This window comes from Neofelis nebulosa, chromosome 4 (genome assembly GCF_028018385.1).
Source record: "Neofelis nebulosa isolate mNeoNeb1 chromosome 4, mNeoNeb1.pri, whole genome shotgun sequence".
In the NCBI taxonomy this organism is placed as follows: domain Eukaryota; kingdom Metazoa; phylum Chordata; class Mammalia; order Carnivora; family Felidae; genus Neofelis; species Neofelis nebulosa.
The window spans coordinates 165,997,773-166,013,219 of record NC_080785.1 but is presented as its reverse complement, the minus strand read 5'-3'; the positions used below and the strand labels follow the sequence as shown (position 1 = coordinate 166,013,219).

General features: G+C 55.0%; 1 protein-coding gene across 2 annotated transcripts in view; it reads right to left on the bottom strand.

The window, feature by feature from the left end:
• Positions 1 to 584: 584 nt before the first annotated feature.
• Positions 585 to 15,447, bottom strand: part of SAFB2 (scaffold attachment factor B2) — a 33,580-nt gene continuing 18,717 nt past the window's right edge. For both annotated transcript variants that reach the window (XM_058728330.1, XM_058728331.1), the window contains exons 12-21: positions 12,446 to 12,573; positions 11,087 to 11,178; positions 8,280 to 8,416; positions 6,443 to 6,733; positions 5,418 to 5,558; positions 4,180 to 4,222; positions 3,035 to 3,165; positions 1,477 to 1,568; positions 1,274 to 1,340; positions 585 to 973 (exon numbers count right to left, since the gene is read on the bottom strand). In XM_058728330.1, coding sequence (XP_058584313.1) covers positions 820 to 973; positions 1,274 to 1,340; positions 1,477 to 1,568; positions 3,035 to 3,165; positions 4,180 to 4,222; positions 5,418 to 5,558; positions 6,443 to 6,733; positions 8,280 to 8,416; positions 11,087 to 11,178; positions 12,446 to 12,573 — 1,276 coding nt within the window. In that variant the 3' untranslated portion in view covers positions 585 to 819. The remainder of the gene's footprint in view (positions 974 to 1,273; positions 1,341 to 1,476; positions 1,569 to 3,034; positions 3,166 to 4,179; positions 4,223 to 5,417; positions 5,559 to 6,442; positions 6,734 to 8,279; positions 8,417 to 11,086; positions 11,179 to 12,445; positions 12,574 to 15,447) is intronic.

The following is a 15,447-nucleotide window of genomic DNA, read 5'->3' as shown; positions in this document are numbered from 1 at the left end:
TTACATTATTAAATGCAGGGACTGCCCTCAGCCAGACCCCAAGCCCGCACACCATCACTGGACGCCCCCCACCCCAGGCACACCAGCTCGAGGGGTGAAGCGACTGGTCTGTAGGCCCCACGATGCACCCCCCCCCACTTGCCATTAAGAAATCCTAATTCTGGGGCACTTGGGTGCCTCAAGTTAAATGTCCGACTTCGGCTCAGGCAGGTCCCGATTGCACGGTGAGTTCGAGTCCCACGTCGGGCTCTGTGCCAACATATCGGAGCCTGCTTCCCATTCTGTGCCTCCCTCTCTCTGCTCCTTCCCCCCACTCGGGCCCGGTCTCCCTCGGTCTCAAAAATAAATGAACATTTACCAAATAAAAAGAAATCCCGATTCTGATCCCAGCCCTGCCACCTCCTACAAGCTCTAGGACCTTGGGCAGGTGGCCCACACCCGTTTCCTCATCTGTAAGGAGGGGAGATGGACGTCCCACTCCCCGGGGAGGCCAGCAGAACTGGGTACGGGAGACTCTACACACACATCGGTGCCGCTGAGGTCGGAAGTGTTCTCTGTCCTGCAATCAGTGCGACACACACCAGTGCGAACCATAAACTTTTATTAATGGAAAATGGAATGCCTTATTAACAGAAATCTTGTCTTAAAAATGGCAGAGATCACGTTTATTAAAAAAAAAAAAAAGTGAATTCACATTGTATTGAGCTACAACATGGTGGCAGGATTTGCTTTTTGTTTCTTAAAAGATTCCACAAGTTCAAGGTAACTCTGGCTGAGATTCAACAGTGCATCTGCCTACCTGGAAACTCGGAGTGGGGTTTAGTAGCGGCGGGTGAAGTGGGGATACGGGTGGGGGTGGGGGTGGGGGTGCGGAACTCTGCTGCCCCGGTCCTGGCCGGCCAGTCCACCTTCCAGTCCGCCACCGGGCACCATGTGACCCTGGGAATGCCCGCCTTGTGCAAAGCCGCCTCGCCTAGGAACAAAGGCACACGTTTGTCCCCTTGAAGTGCTTGCCGCTCGCACCGTTCTGTGGCGCAGCGCATGGCTGTGCAGCCTTTACGGCCCGCTGGCTCTTCCAGGTGAGGGAAATCAGAACCACAGACTGAGCTCCGGGCAAGTGTCCGGTGCGACTTGCACAAGCTGCCAGCCAAGAGCTGCTTTTCGGGTTTGTTTTCAAAGCATTCAACCCGGCAAACTGACCAAACGTGCCAAGAAGGGAGAGGAAATGAGGAGTGGGAACAAATCAATTTTATCTGAGCGCAAAACTTCTTACCCCGACATCCCGCCCCGATTTGCCATGTGTCCTGGCCCCGAGGGCCCAGAGAGGCCCCTCTCACCACCTGGAAGAAAAGAAAGACTTTGCACACACTCCCTTCTTAGAAGTGCCTGGAAGCCTCTGCAACCGCTGGAGGGACCAGTCCCCAGGGAGCGTCCTGGGAACCCTCCTTCTACTCCTGGGCACAGGTCAGCCTGTACCTTGCCACCGCGCGTGCTCCCGGCCCGCCGTGCCTGCGTCCACCGAACCCGGCCACACGCGCTCCTGATGCTCCGCCCAGTCACGTCCAGCCCTGTGTCAAAACAAAAAGCCGACCGGAGAGTGTCCCACGTGCCTGCAAGGGGAGGCCGTAGCATGGCCGATCCCGCCCGATGTCACGCGTTTCTGAGGGACAACGGCGAAGCGTGAGGACGGACACGCCCCCACGGAGACCCACGTGGCCAGTAAGCACCCGGAGCAGCTCGGTGCAGCCACGTGCATGGGACGTGAGACCTCCACGCGACCCGCTGGGTTGGCCGGTGGCAAAGGGACAGACGCTGGGCGCTTCGGAGGACGTGGAGACAGCGATCCTCACACGTGGCTGGTGAGAACGGACAACAGTGCGGCAGGCTGACCCCGGGACCCAGCGAGTCCACCCCTGGTCATCTACCCCAGGGGAACGGGAAACACATTCACGGGAAGACCCGCGCACGGATATGCTTAGCAGCAGGATCCTCTGACAGCCCCAAGGTGAAACCACCCCAATGGCCAGCAGCTCATGAGCGGGAGACGCAAAACGTGGTCTCTCCACATGTGGCCTGTTACTGAACCCCAAGAAGGAATACGGCTCTGACCCAGGTGACCGTGTGACCGGACCTTGAAAACACTATGCTGAAAGAAGCAGGACACAAAAGGCCGTGACACGTGACTTCACTTGCGTGAAACGCCCACAACAGGCCAACCCAGAGACAGATGGTGGATCAGGGGTGCAGGGGTGCAGGGGCTGCGGGGTGGGGAGGGACCGGGAGTGACTGCTAATGGAGCTTCCCTTGGGGGTGGACTGTGGTGATGAGTGTACAACTCTCGAACACATTAAAAAACATCAAATCGCATACTTCAGATGGATGAACTATATATGGCACGTGAATAAAGCTCAAAAGAGCTGTTAAAAAAAAAAAAAAAAAGTTTCAGACAGAAAGTCCAGGTGATTCAAACCCAAACACAAGTCCAATGTGCGGCCACCAGCAGCCACCAGGCGTGTCCAGGAAAGCTTCCCAGACTCAGGCTGAGTCTGGAATGGTCAGAGTACCAGCTGCCAGGCCGGCCAGTGCGCAGAGCCGCGGGCGAGAAGCCCATCAGAGCCCCCAACATCTGTCCTCGAGGGTGAAGGCGAGACTGCCCCGCATGGGGTGACAGCCACCCAGCCCTACAGTGACGGTGCTCAGTGTCCCCTCTTGTCTGCAGAGGAGCTCCCCGGTTACATTTCCCACGGATATTTAAGGCAAAACGGACAAAATGGCATTCAAGGACCGAGAGCTCAACGGGTCACCTGGGGAAGAAGACTTCATCGCTCCTCTACCGGAGTGGTGCACCCTTCGCTCAACCCCTGAAAACCCACCTCGAGATGAGGCAGAACCTTCTGACATGCAAAGACCTGCCTTAAAAACACCTACAGGCCCCCGGGGGACAGCGGCGGGGATGTCCTGGGGCAAGTCTACGAAAGGATCCAGGGCGGTGTCCCTCAGCAGACAGGGACCCCCAGAGCTGCCCGCTGCTTACCTGGGTGGGGGCGGCGGCCCCCGGCCCTCACTCATCCTCTTGTCGGAGCCGTAGCCCCCCCAGCCGTCTCGGGAGTCTCGGCTATGGCGCTCTGGTGGTCCTCCGTGGCCGTGGCGTTCATCTGAGTAGTGCTGGAAGGCACAAGAGGGACAGGGCACCCTAACCATGCCGTTCTTGGACGGGCCTGTGAACCTGCAGATCCCGCTGCAGCCGGCCGGGGTGTGGCCCCAAGGGGACCTGTCCAGGCCCCTTCCAAACCGCACACCTCACCGGATGCTCTGCTCCCAACCCTGACGAGGCCACAGAAGCTCCTGGTGGGCCCTCTGCTTCCTGATCTCCTCCTTGCTCGAGAACTCTTGGGCACCCCTAGAGCTCCATCTCTGGCACCACATGAAGTGCCAGCAGAGGCCTCTCTGGCCCTGTGAGCTCGGAGAGCCCTGCACTTGACGGCACTTGATGGCTCTGCTGAAGGGTCCTCTGAGAGGGTCACTTAGTCCTCCCCAGAAGAATCAGGGCACTTCCTTCTTGCTGATGCCAGGAGGGCCCCTCCCGCACCCCGGGACAGGCAGTGCCCTCAGACCCCTGTGGGCACCATTCTATGGAGGCAGCAGAGGCCTGTCTATGTGACACTGGAGGCAGGTGCTGAGGAGGGGAGCCACTCCGTGCCCCTGGCCAACCGCCAACCAATCCTGTGCTCAAAAACCCAGCACGTCTTTGTAGCGAGACATAATCGCATGATGTTCCCTCAAAAAACACCCCGGTATTTTAAACAGGCGTGATTCTGATGCCCATCTCCTACCTCTCTCTTGGAGAGCTCCCCTTTTCTCTGAGCATCCCTCACAGGGCACCTGCAGATTGCCAGAGACACAGGAACCCTCCCCCGCCCCAACACAGGCAAAACGCCTCCCCCGTTTGGGATATTGTGGGGCGGCTCACAATACTGAGACTCGAAGGCACTCTAAGCAAGTGGACAACCCAGAGATGCTTGCAATCTACTAGAGCCAACTGAACAAAAACAAACCCTATGTATTGGAAACACACGTACAACTCCGTAATCGGAAAACAATTATGCACACTTCACTCACCCTCGCCCACCCCAACACAGAAGCAGGGTGCCCCCAGGCTTGGGGTCGGGTTTTACTTACTTGCCCATCTCGCTCTCCCATCACTGTCCTTGAACCTTCCCTCCTGCAAAAGGGAAACATCTCATTCCAACAGCTGCTGATGACACTAGACAACATTTCGGCAGGCCACACACAAGAGTTTTCCACAACTGGGGTACTTATTCTATTTCACCAAGTAAGAACTGTAATATGCTGGCCTGTGAAAAAAAGCTGGCTTACATCTAAAGCCTTCTTCCAGGGAGTAGGAGTGAAGCTGGATCCCAAGAAGGTGGGAGTAAAAATTTTACTGAACTAAAGTCCCTTGGAGGGATCTCAGAAACAGAGGCCCACCACGAAGCCAAAGACTAACATATCTGGACTGGTGACAAAATCTAGGGTCTAACAAGAAGCCTTTAGAGGATCCCTAACCTCTGGTTTGACCCAGTCAGTACACATGATTCACAGGATTCTCAAACCACTCCAGGCATGATTCATTAAATGAGTGGCTTCTCAGCCCATCTCCCCCCTGCTCTCCCTTCCCTTACGGAAGAGCTAACGAATGGAGAATTGGTTCAGGGATATGCGGCCCAGGGGACCATGATGAGAACCCCAGAGAGAGAATTCTTGAACTAGAAAATCGAGGGCTGCCTTTCTAATAAACTATATATGTATATTTCTCATTTAAGAAGACACTGACCAAGGAACCAGCTAAAAAAATAAAAAAAATCTTCTCAGACACAGCCAGCCTAGTAAAAACTCTCCCACGTTGTCCAGTCAGTTCTTACACAGTGTGCCAACGCAGGAGCCCGTGTCAGTCAGGGAACCCCATGGATGTGGACGCCAGCCTGCCCTGCCTGCACAGACTCAGGTGCCTTTCTGAAAACTTCTGTGAACGGCATCCTCACCATAAAAACAAGGAGGGACAAGGCGGAGGAGCAGAGGCTGGGCGAGAGCCCCGGGGAGCCGTGAGGCCCAGAGAGTGGGCCGTGGGGCGCTGAGACATAGGAATCGCCCCAAACCCCCGATCCATGAAGGGGACAACGAGTGAAAGGAGTGGAGGGCCTTCCCGCCATACAAGCTGAGGACACCCTACGTGAGCCCCGAGTCCAACATCCTGCTCAAGGCCCGTGCTTCTAAATCCCACGCGCAGCCGGTCGGTCGGTCAGCCAGCCAGCAGGAGCCTCACAAGTAAATGAGACATCAGAGAATGAACAGAGACCTATCCCTGCACCGCGCTCAGTTGGCTGTGTCCGTGGCTTCGGGAGACGGTGGGTGCTGACCTGTCAGCCACGTGGTCCTGGTACTGGGCCCGGTCTCGATGGTCAAAGTCGTGGAAGCGGTGATCGGGCCGAGGGAAGTCTGGGCGGTACCTGTCCTCCATGGCCACACGCTTTCCTTCCGGCCAATAAGCATCATCTCGCCTATTTTTTGTTTTTAAAAGGATATGAATTGCATTTACGAGCGAGAACGAGGGAAACAGGGACGGGGGTGGAGGTGGGGAGAGGAGCTCTCTCCAGACCCGGTATCATTTAAAATGTCCTGCAGGGCTAATCTCTAAACATTCAATCATTACCGCTTTGATTTGATAAATTAAAATCCCCCAAACTGCCAAGAGGCATGCCAGCATTCTCATCTGACAGTCCTGAAAGGAGGGCTGCTGGGAGCTAATTGTATCACAAGGCTGTTAATACCTTGATCCCCGCATGAGCTCAGATGCAAGTGAAATGAAATATTTGATTCTTCCGGAATGGCATTCTGAGTTGCCACATTTTCACCTTCCTGTCTTCTATGGTAACCTGGACCTCCCTCTGAGGTTTTTTTTTTTTGCAAAAGCAAAGGGAATTAGATCGGGTGATAGTGAACTGCATACGGCTCAGGATGGCATCCAATGATCTTCCTCCTGATTTTTTACCAGAAAACTAGGCTCATGGGTGGTGGGGTGACGGGTGACCGTCAATTAAGAAGCTCAGAGGAGCTGGAGACCAATAAACCTACTTTGTGAACGGGAAGGCAATTTCTTCTTCCGAGTGCAGCCCGGTGCCTCTCCCCATCCCTGGCCGACCGGCGGCCGCGGCGAGCGCGGGCCTAGCCACCGCCCCACCGGGAACCACAGCGTGGATGCAACGGGAGGCCTTGCTAAGCCACAGCACGGCGACCCCTTCAGCAAGCGGCCACCGTCAAGACTTTGCGAGTAACTCAGGCAAACACCGCAGAGCCCCGCGACGGCGTCCGGAGGCACCGGATCCGGTGGGAGAGGGGCCCCGACTTTCCAGGGCAGGGGGGGCAGCCGAGGCCGGGTCCTCACCGGCCGTCGTCGTAGGGCCTCCGCAGCACCGGCCGCCGCTCCTGCTCGTAGCGCAGCTGCTCCTGCTGGCGCCGCAGCTCCTCCCGCTCCCGGTGGATGCGCTCCTGCTCCTTGCGGCGCTCGCGCTCCACGCGCATGCGCTCGCGCTCCAGCCGCTCCCGCTCCATGCGCTCGCGCTCCAGGCGCTGCCGCTGGCACTCGAGCTGCAGGCGCTCCCGCTGCAGGCGCGCCTTCTCCTTCCGCTCGTGGAAGGCCTCCAGGCGCTGCTCCCGCTCACGCTGCTCCCGCTCGCTGCGGGGACACACACGCAAGGCCGCCCTGACGTCCCCGCGCGCGCCCCCCGTGACCGCGCGCCGGGCCGGGCCACGAACCCCAACCTCCGGACTCTCCCTTCTCCCAAGAGCAAAGCCAAGGGTGCGCGGGCAGGGGGGGGGGCGAAGAGACCCAGCCTGGCGTCCAGGCCAGGAGGACTAAGCCACACATTAAAGGGAGGAGAGTGGGGCGCCTGGGTGGCTCGGTGGGTTAAGTGTCCGACTTCGGCTCAGGGCATGATCTCACGGTTCGTGGGTTCGAGCCCCGCGTCGGGCTCTGTGCTGACAGCTCAGAGCTCGGAGCCGGTTTCAGATTCTGTGTCTCCCTCTCTCTCTGACCCTCCCCCACTCATGCTCTGTCTCCGTCTCAAAAATAAACAAACATTAAAAAAAAAATTTCTTTTTAAATAAAGGGAGAAGAGTAAGAAAAGGGGAGGAGAACTACTATGAAAGCCGCCGTGCACACAGAAAACCCTGGAGGAACAAGTAACTGAGCGATGCCCCGAAACAGCCGTCCTCCCTCACCCTTTCCCTCCAAGGCAGCTGCGTGTGCTAATGACAGCGTCTGCAGACCTGGGGGACTGTGGGGCCAGAGGAAGGCTAGGCATGAGCAAAGGGGGCCGATGCTATGCGGCCCGGCACCAGGTCTCCTGTCACCGGCCCCTGCACCCTGGAAGCTGGGGGTGGGGGTGGGGTGGCAGGAACAGGGGGAGACAGGGACAGGGTACACCCCCTCTGCATCCCCGAAAGGAGTCGCTGTCACTCCTCGTGCCCGCCCTCAGCGACCGGAAAGGCTCCAAAGCCGTTGGGAGCCGGTCGGAAGCAAAAGACATCCGAATGGTGCTTCTACTTTCTCAAGCTACATATGCAGAGAGACCAGAACCACACCACTTGGGAAAGCAAACACAGCACAACCGGACCGCTTTCTCCACGACCCGCTTTCACTCAGACAAGTTCTCCTGATGCCATGCTGTGCGGCGTGAGGCTTTCGTTCTGCCGAGCAGCACGTGAAGCGAAATGACAAGGGAGCTACGGACGGAAAACGGCAGAAGGCGAAACTGGGAACGGCAGGCCTACTTCCACAAACTGTCTCAACGAAAAAAGGTGTGCGTGGCAAAGAACGTCTCGTGGGACCGAGGCCGCCTGAGAACGCTGCTCCTCTGAGTGACACCTCTAGCAAAAGCACCACATCCCTTGGCTGCACCTGCGGTCTTATCTACATGCGGTTCGGCAGCGAAGTCTGAGACCTCAACACTGGAGACCCTCCCACCAAAGCCACGCGTGGATGAGCTCACTCCACGTGCCGGGGCCCACCAGGGGCCAGGAGAGGTGCTGCTAGACAGACTCCAGCTCTGACGATCGCCGTGCCGAGGCTGACCGCCGGCCCTCGCCACCCTGGCCCTTCTGTCTCCGGGGACACACGAGGCAGTCATCAAGCCTGGGCGGGCAGGAGACTCGCTCAGGGAGAAAGGCCGAGCACCCCCAGGGGAGCCCACCAACCGGCCAGCCTGCCAGGACCCACTCACCGCCGCCTCTCCGTCTCTCGGATCTCCCGTTCCCGCTGCCTCTGGCGTTCACGCTCCCTTTGCTCTTTGATTTTATCAAATGACAAGATGTCTCTCTTCTCCTTGCTTTCCGATTTGCGATCCTGACTCTTGGAGCTCTGTTTACCAAAATTGGCCGGTTAACATCAGAAAAATGCCAACAGACGCACGGTGAAAGCTACATTTGCGTATCTAGGGTAGACAAAAATTCTTCTGTCCCACGTGGTTTCCGGGAAGGCCTGCCAACAAAGGGCGTCATGGAAGGGGAAGGGGGGATGACACCCCACAAAACCTACAGGCAGGTTTCTTTAGTGCGGCAGAGCCCGGGACTGTGTGTAGTCTAGAGCAAGGCCTCACAGAGCCACGGGGCACGTGCATGCTGGATGCACGGCTGCATGACGGACCACACTTCTCAGCCGCTGACTCGGGCCTCAGGCAGGCAGCCTTCGAACAGACAGGTCAAAGATGCTTAACGTAAAAGAGCGCTCCTCATCAGCTCCAGAGCATTAACGGGCAACTTCCGTGCCACTCTCATTTCCAGGACAGGGCACGAAACCTTAACTACTGACTCCTATTCCTGCCTGAGGCCTTCAGGGGCCACAACACCCAAGCTGCCCACGATCACTCTCCCAGGAAGCTTTTATAGCTCAGAACGCAGGGCTATCTGCTGACCCACAGCCTCAGAGTCTCTAGAGAATGGGCCTGGGAGACATTTAAAAAAAATTTCCTTAGCTTACTTTCTTAATTGCCTCGTGGGTGGTGGGAGAAAGACAGGCAGAAGCTTTGAACAGAAATTTTACCAAAAAAACAAACAAAAAAAAGAGAGGACCATCTCATCACAGAAAGATCCATAACCCAAAATACCACGATGACCCCCCTTTGTCGAGGAGACGGGCAAAATGACTGGAGTCTGATCACACACACTGTAGGTAGAAGGCAGGGGGACAGACACCCTAAGTGTCCAGGTGAGGGTGCAACCTCGTGCCGAGGCCAGCGCAGCACCGGGGTCTCGGGGTCAGAGCCCTGGGCTCACCACCTCCCACTTACTAGCGGCCAGGGCACCGGACGCAGCCACGGACTGTAGTATCCTGCTGCCTTCCGGAAGGGCACTCTGCTAACACCCATCCCCAAGAATGACATCCGTGTCCCTCTGCACCTAGAAACCCACAGTATGCCAAGGGGTGTGCACACAAATGTCCCGCCACAGCAGTTCTCAGCAGGGGACGAGAGACAACCAAGCGTCCGTAACCAAGAGCCTGGTTAAAACGATCACGGCTTCCTAAAGAGAAAGGACAACACCTGTGCACCCCGGATGGCTCTCAAGGGCACCATGCCGTGGTCACGTGCTGCACGACTCCATGTTCTCAGAACAACAACATTCCAGAGATGGGAAACAGACAACCGGTGTTCCCGGGGCTGGAGATGGGCTGGTGGCGTGGGTGTGACAGGCAGGGGATCTCTGTGGTGACGGGCTAGTCCTGTATCCTGATGGCGGTGCTCACAGCGGTCCACACCAGTAACAGAAAAGTCCCAGCACTACGTAGGCACATACACGCCGGATACCAATGTCACCATCCTGGCTTCGCTACTGTGCTACAGTGACACAAAAGAAGTCACTGGGGAAAGCTGGGGGAAGGGCACACAGGACCTCTGTACTATTTCTGCAACTTCCTGTGAAACTACCATTATTTCGAAATCCAGCGTACAGGCTTGGTGCTCAGCTGGGTGAGCCTCCGACTCTTCATTCTGCCTCGGGTTATGAGATTGAGCCCCCAATCGGGCTCTGTGCCGAGCGTGGAGCCTGCCTGCGATTCTCTCTCTGCCCCTTCCCCACTCGCACTCTCTCTCTCGAAGAGAAAAGAAAGGAAGTGCGAGGAGTCCATGTGAAAGCGAAGAGGCTTCTGTCCTACTTCTGTTGTCATCCTCCTATACGATCTGAAGATCTGAATGTTCTCATCGTGTGCATGTTACTATTTATTTTTTTAACGTCAGAGTTACTTAGGTGGTGAGATTATGGTTTATCTAGGCTTCCTTGAGAGATTTTTCTATCTTAGTGTCTTTACGGTTTTCACGTACCCCAAGAGGAAAATGACGTCAAGAAGGGATGGATTAGAAACCAAACGTTCATTTCAAAAATAAATCTCAGCACCACAAGGGGTTCTTGGATGAATACTGCTAGCTCGGCATTCACTGGAAGGGGCCGGCTCTCATGAATGGTTGAGCTAGAACCTTCAGGTGGTGAGCAGAGGGGCTTGTTTTTCGGAGTGGAAAAAACAAAACGAGGAACCACTAGCTGGTCCAGCTACGTGTACCACTTAGGAAATGGAGGTCCGCTCTCTGACAACGTGAGTCGATTTTCCAGCGGACTCCATTTTTCTTTCTTGTTAACATCACAGAAGATGAAGCATCGCCCAAAGCGATGAATCAGCTACCACTAGGTTAACCCAAGAGCAGAACCTGCCTTCTGACTTGAACTGCCTGGGTCCTGCCCATTCTACCCAATGGTCAGCCTTCTGCGAATCAATTCTTCCAGAAGATGGCGTAACCTGACAGAGAATCGGGGTCAACACATCGTGTGAAGTGAAAGCATTCAGTGCCGTTTTGAAGTGAGCTGTAGAATCTTTGTGTCTGTACGTACCATCCAACGGCTAATGATATGCCTTCTGAATACATCAAAGAACTCTGAAAATTTTAAAGGCGAAGCAAAGCTGTTTTCGTAGTGCAGATCACAGTGGTCGTTAAACCACCCTCAGATCAGTTGGACCTGAGACGGCAGAAGCAATACTTACTCTCTCTTTTGACCTGCTTGTGGTTTTCACGCTAATGACAGGCTCTCCTTTCGATTTATCCATCACGACTGTCCGTTCCATTCCTCTGCTTCCTTCAGGGAAAAAAACAAAAAACCAGCCATCTATGAAAACCTGCCGAGGCCCCCACTTCCAAAGAGCAGGCAGCACATGGGCTGACCGGGGGCCCGCCAGGCTCCCTCGAGTGACTAACGCTAACGTCTGGAGCCTCCGTGTCTCCTCCTCCTTCCCGTTCTGACACGAAGCACCCACTACCGACACGAGGCACTCCAGGTCTCTGCTCACCTGGAATGAAGCGGCTGGGATTTCCTCACATCTTGCAACAGAAATCTAAGCCAAGGTGCATTCTGCAACGCACACACATCCAACCCACAAGCTTCCTTTACCCTCGCGCTAAATCCTAGCAGCTCCAGGAGAACCAATTTTGATTTTTTTTCTCCTCCACATCCCGGAACGCTCTGCAGGATTCAGGCCCTCGTCGCAATCGGACGGTTGGGGCTTCCCTTCGTTCATCCACAGCAATAAAGGCCTCCAAATAGAATCTTCCCCTCGATGACACAATAACCAGACTCTAACCACCAGGACTATTCCTGATTTGGGGAGATCTGCCATACTTGAGGAACATTTTAGTATATGTGCTGCCGAAGCGAGCACAATACTTGAGGAACATTTTAAAAACACGTTCCTCGTGAGACTGCCGGTAAATTACACCAAACGCCAAAGATCCAATTTGTAACGCTCTGTAATGCGCTGTACCCAGTTCCAATGCTCCAGATGGCTGAATTTTGCTTGTTTTATTGGGGAGGAGAGGAGGGACGCGCAGGGAGAATTGGTTTTATTTTTTCCAGACGACATTCCGTGGAGCCTCATGCAAATCTGAAGGCGCGGAACACGATGAACTTTACAAGATGTCAAGAGGTGGCACGCCCCAAGTGCAGCTACGTAAACGGGTACAGAGGTTCTGAGGTTTGTACCGTATCTCCGGTTTTGACTCTATCTGCCTTTAACACACGCGCAGGAGAAGCCTGACCACACGCCTGCATAGCTGCATCAAATCAGTTTCAAGAACCAGGACGCATCTCCCGCGCATATCCGTCTGCGCTCCTGCCAAATGTTACGCAGAAGAGCGAGAGGCCTAGTCGCGGGGCCGCCAGTGAGCAGAAGTCACCGGGGGGAGCGTCCCCACGTGTGTGACGTCACCAGACACTCCTTCAGGCCACGTCACCCTGGGGCTGCAATGCATTCAGAGCCGCCTGTCAACAGAACCCGCGGTCCACCTCCCCCCCCCCCCCCCCCCCCGAGCTCCTCCCTTCTTGTGGGCACGTGGAAAGCTCTGCTCACCTGATTTGGTGACTCTCGACCGATTTGCAGGTCCTGGTTTCGGCTCATCCTCTTCCTTTTCTTCCTTAATGTCTTCAGGCTTTTTTTCCTCCTTTTTCTCCAACTTCTCTTCCTTCTTAATCACGGTTCTGTTGAAAAACATGGTTACCAAACTTGAGTTCCTGGGACTCGGGCGGCAGCTCACACCTCTTCAGACTTGCACACAAAACCAACCAGCCTGGCGGCAGGCGGACGGGCACGACTCTCGGAAAACCGCGGTAGGGACAATATCCTCTTGAGAGGCAGAGCCCTCACTCCCCCGGGAGGTCTCTGCCACATCTAGAACCGTCAGGACGGAACTGCAGGCTTGTGGCTATTTTTGCCAACTGCTCGATGCCCGGGGATAGCAGAGCGGCTCACGGGCACAAACACGGGAAACTACGTCCGAATGCGCGTTAAAAACTAACTTCAAGTGTTTTGCCGTGTGTGGAAAAAAACATTTTTTCCAAATAAATACAGTATAAAATAGAATGGAGGGGTGCCCGGGTGGCTCAGTCGGTTGAGTGTCCCTCAGGTCGTGATCTCCAGGTCCATGGGTTGGAGGCCCGCTTCTGGCTCTGTGCTGACAGCTCGGACCCTGGAGCCTGCTTCGGATTCTATGTCTCCCTCTATCTGCCGCTGCCCTGCTCAGACACTCTCTCTCTCTCTCGCTCTCAAAGTAAGAAACGTTAACGAAAAACTTAAAAAAAAATGAAATAAAATAAGAGTGGAGGTACGGGATGAGGACAGGAGGCGGCGGCTTACACGAAGCAGCGGGCCACGGGCCTGTAACAACACGCCTGGTCATTTCTGCATATTGTGGGGGGAGTTAAAATGGCAGGCTACGTCCCAGCTTGTGCAGCAACTGCTGTCACATTTCAACCCGGAGGCAGCTTTTTTCTAAGCAGTGAAATAAATCCTCGTTGCCACCCAAACTCATCTCCCTTATTCCCTAACGCTGTTATCTCGGGCGATCAAATCTCACACTCCTTAAATGCCCACAGTGTGCCAGGCAGGGTCCAGGACGGGAAAGCCAGGCCCCTCGGGTTCCCTGACCAGGTCCCTGCCCTGTCTTCCCTACAACCCAGGCAGGGCTCAGCCTGTTGGAGAAACCTCTCCCAAGGTCACTCTTCCTCCCTCCTCAACTTCCACAGCACGTCGTCTTTAAAATAATATTCACACTTTAAGAAAAACCTTATTTAAAAAACATTTTTTAATTTTTATATTTTAATTTTTGAGAGAGAGAGAGCGAGAGAGAGCACGTGCAAGCAAGCTTAAGCGTGTGAACTGGAGAGAGGGGCTGAGAGAGAGAGGGAGAGAATTTTAAGCAGGCGGCACATTCAGCGAGAAGCCTGCTTGGGATTCTCTCTCCCTCTGCCCCGCCCCTGCTCACAATCTCGCTAAAAATAAACTTACAAAGAGTCCAAAGCTCAACCCACTGAGCCACCCGAGGTGCCCCTATTTAAAATTTATGAAAATGTAAATACACACAACAATTGATGGTGTGTACTAGAATCAAGACCTGTTATTTGGGGGTGCCTGGGTGGCTCAGTCAGTTAAGCATTCGACTTCGACTCAGATCACGATCTCACGGTTCCTGGGTTTGAGCCCTGTGACGGGCTCTGTGCTGAGAGCCAGGAGCCCGGGGCCTCGTTTGGATTCTGTGTCTCCTTCTCTCCCTGCTCCTGTTTCTCTCTCCCCCTCTCCCAAAAATAAACAAACGCTTCAAAAAAAAAAAAAAAAAAAAAGTGGGGGGGGGGGTGGCACCCGGATGGCTCAGTCGGCTAAGCGTCCGACTTCGACTCAGGTCATGATCTCACAGGTCGTGAGTTCGAGCCCCGCGTCGGGCTCTGTGCTGACAGCTCAGAGCTCGGAGCCGGTTTCAGATTCAGAAACAGACATGTAAGTCACTTAGAAACTGGTGAGGTACGGGGTGCCTGGGTGGCTCAGTCGGTTGAGCATCTGACTTCGGCTCAGGTCATGATGTCATCAGTTGATGAGTTCGAGCTGTGCTGACAGCTCAGAGCCTGGAGCCTGCTTGAGACTCCGCATCTCCCTCTCTCTCTGGCCCTTCCCCGCTCATGCTCTTTCTCTCCTTCAAAAATAAGTAAAAACGTTAAAAGAAAAATTAAAAAAAAAATTTTTTTTTAAATCATATTGGTTTCACCAAAAACAACAAAGCCAAAACCCAAAACACCATACGCGTGTCAACTTACTCAAGGAACTTCCCTGTGACGGCCACCACAGGGCCTTTCCTGACCATCCCTGGGCTCCACCGCCCGTGTCTCTGCTGAGTGGTGCCTGGGTAGCCTCACAGCCTGGAGTCACCGGGACGGCACTAGAACGCTGCACCGCAGCGTCTCACCTCACGTCCGTGTCGGGGGACACACACAGACGTGGCTCCCTTTCACGGCTACGCAGTCCATGTCCCTTCCCTTCTGACAGAGGCGGAAATCATTCTGGTGACTACGTGACTCCAGATAAAGCCGCGACGAATCACGGGTGACGCACGGCCCTCGCTATCCTGTGGTGGCGCCTTCTCTCTCCGAGGAGACCCCTCCCGCTGTCCTGTACTCACGCGGCACCTCCCGCACGCAGAGGAACCTCTCGGTAACGAAAGTTAAAAATGTAATTTCGAAAACACGAATGCATACAGACACAAAAAGGCTGGAGGGACACACAGGAAGGGGCCACCCTCGGGCAGGGGCTGGTGCTGGACACGTGCGTGTGCTTTCCAAACGGCAACCGCACGCAGCAAACGCACCACTCATCCGAGACCGTGAAGACGAGCCACTTGTTCGGAAAAGTTTCTCTCCTTCGCTTAGACTACCTACTGAACCTAGAGATTCTTGAAAGGAAAGGTTAATGAAGAAAAAAACTGTGGTTCAAACATATTGTGAATTCCTCAATCTCCCAGTCAAATCACTTCAAGGCAGTGTGGCTGTCAACAGCCCCGAGTTCACTGCCCGCCGCGACCGAACCCT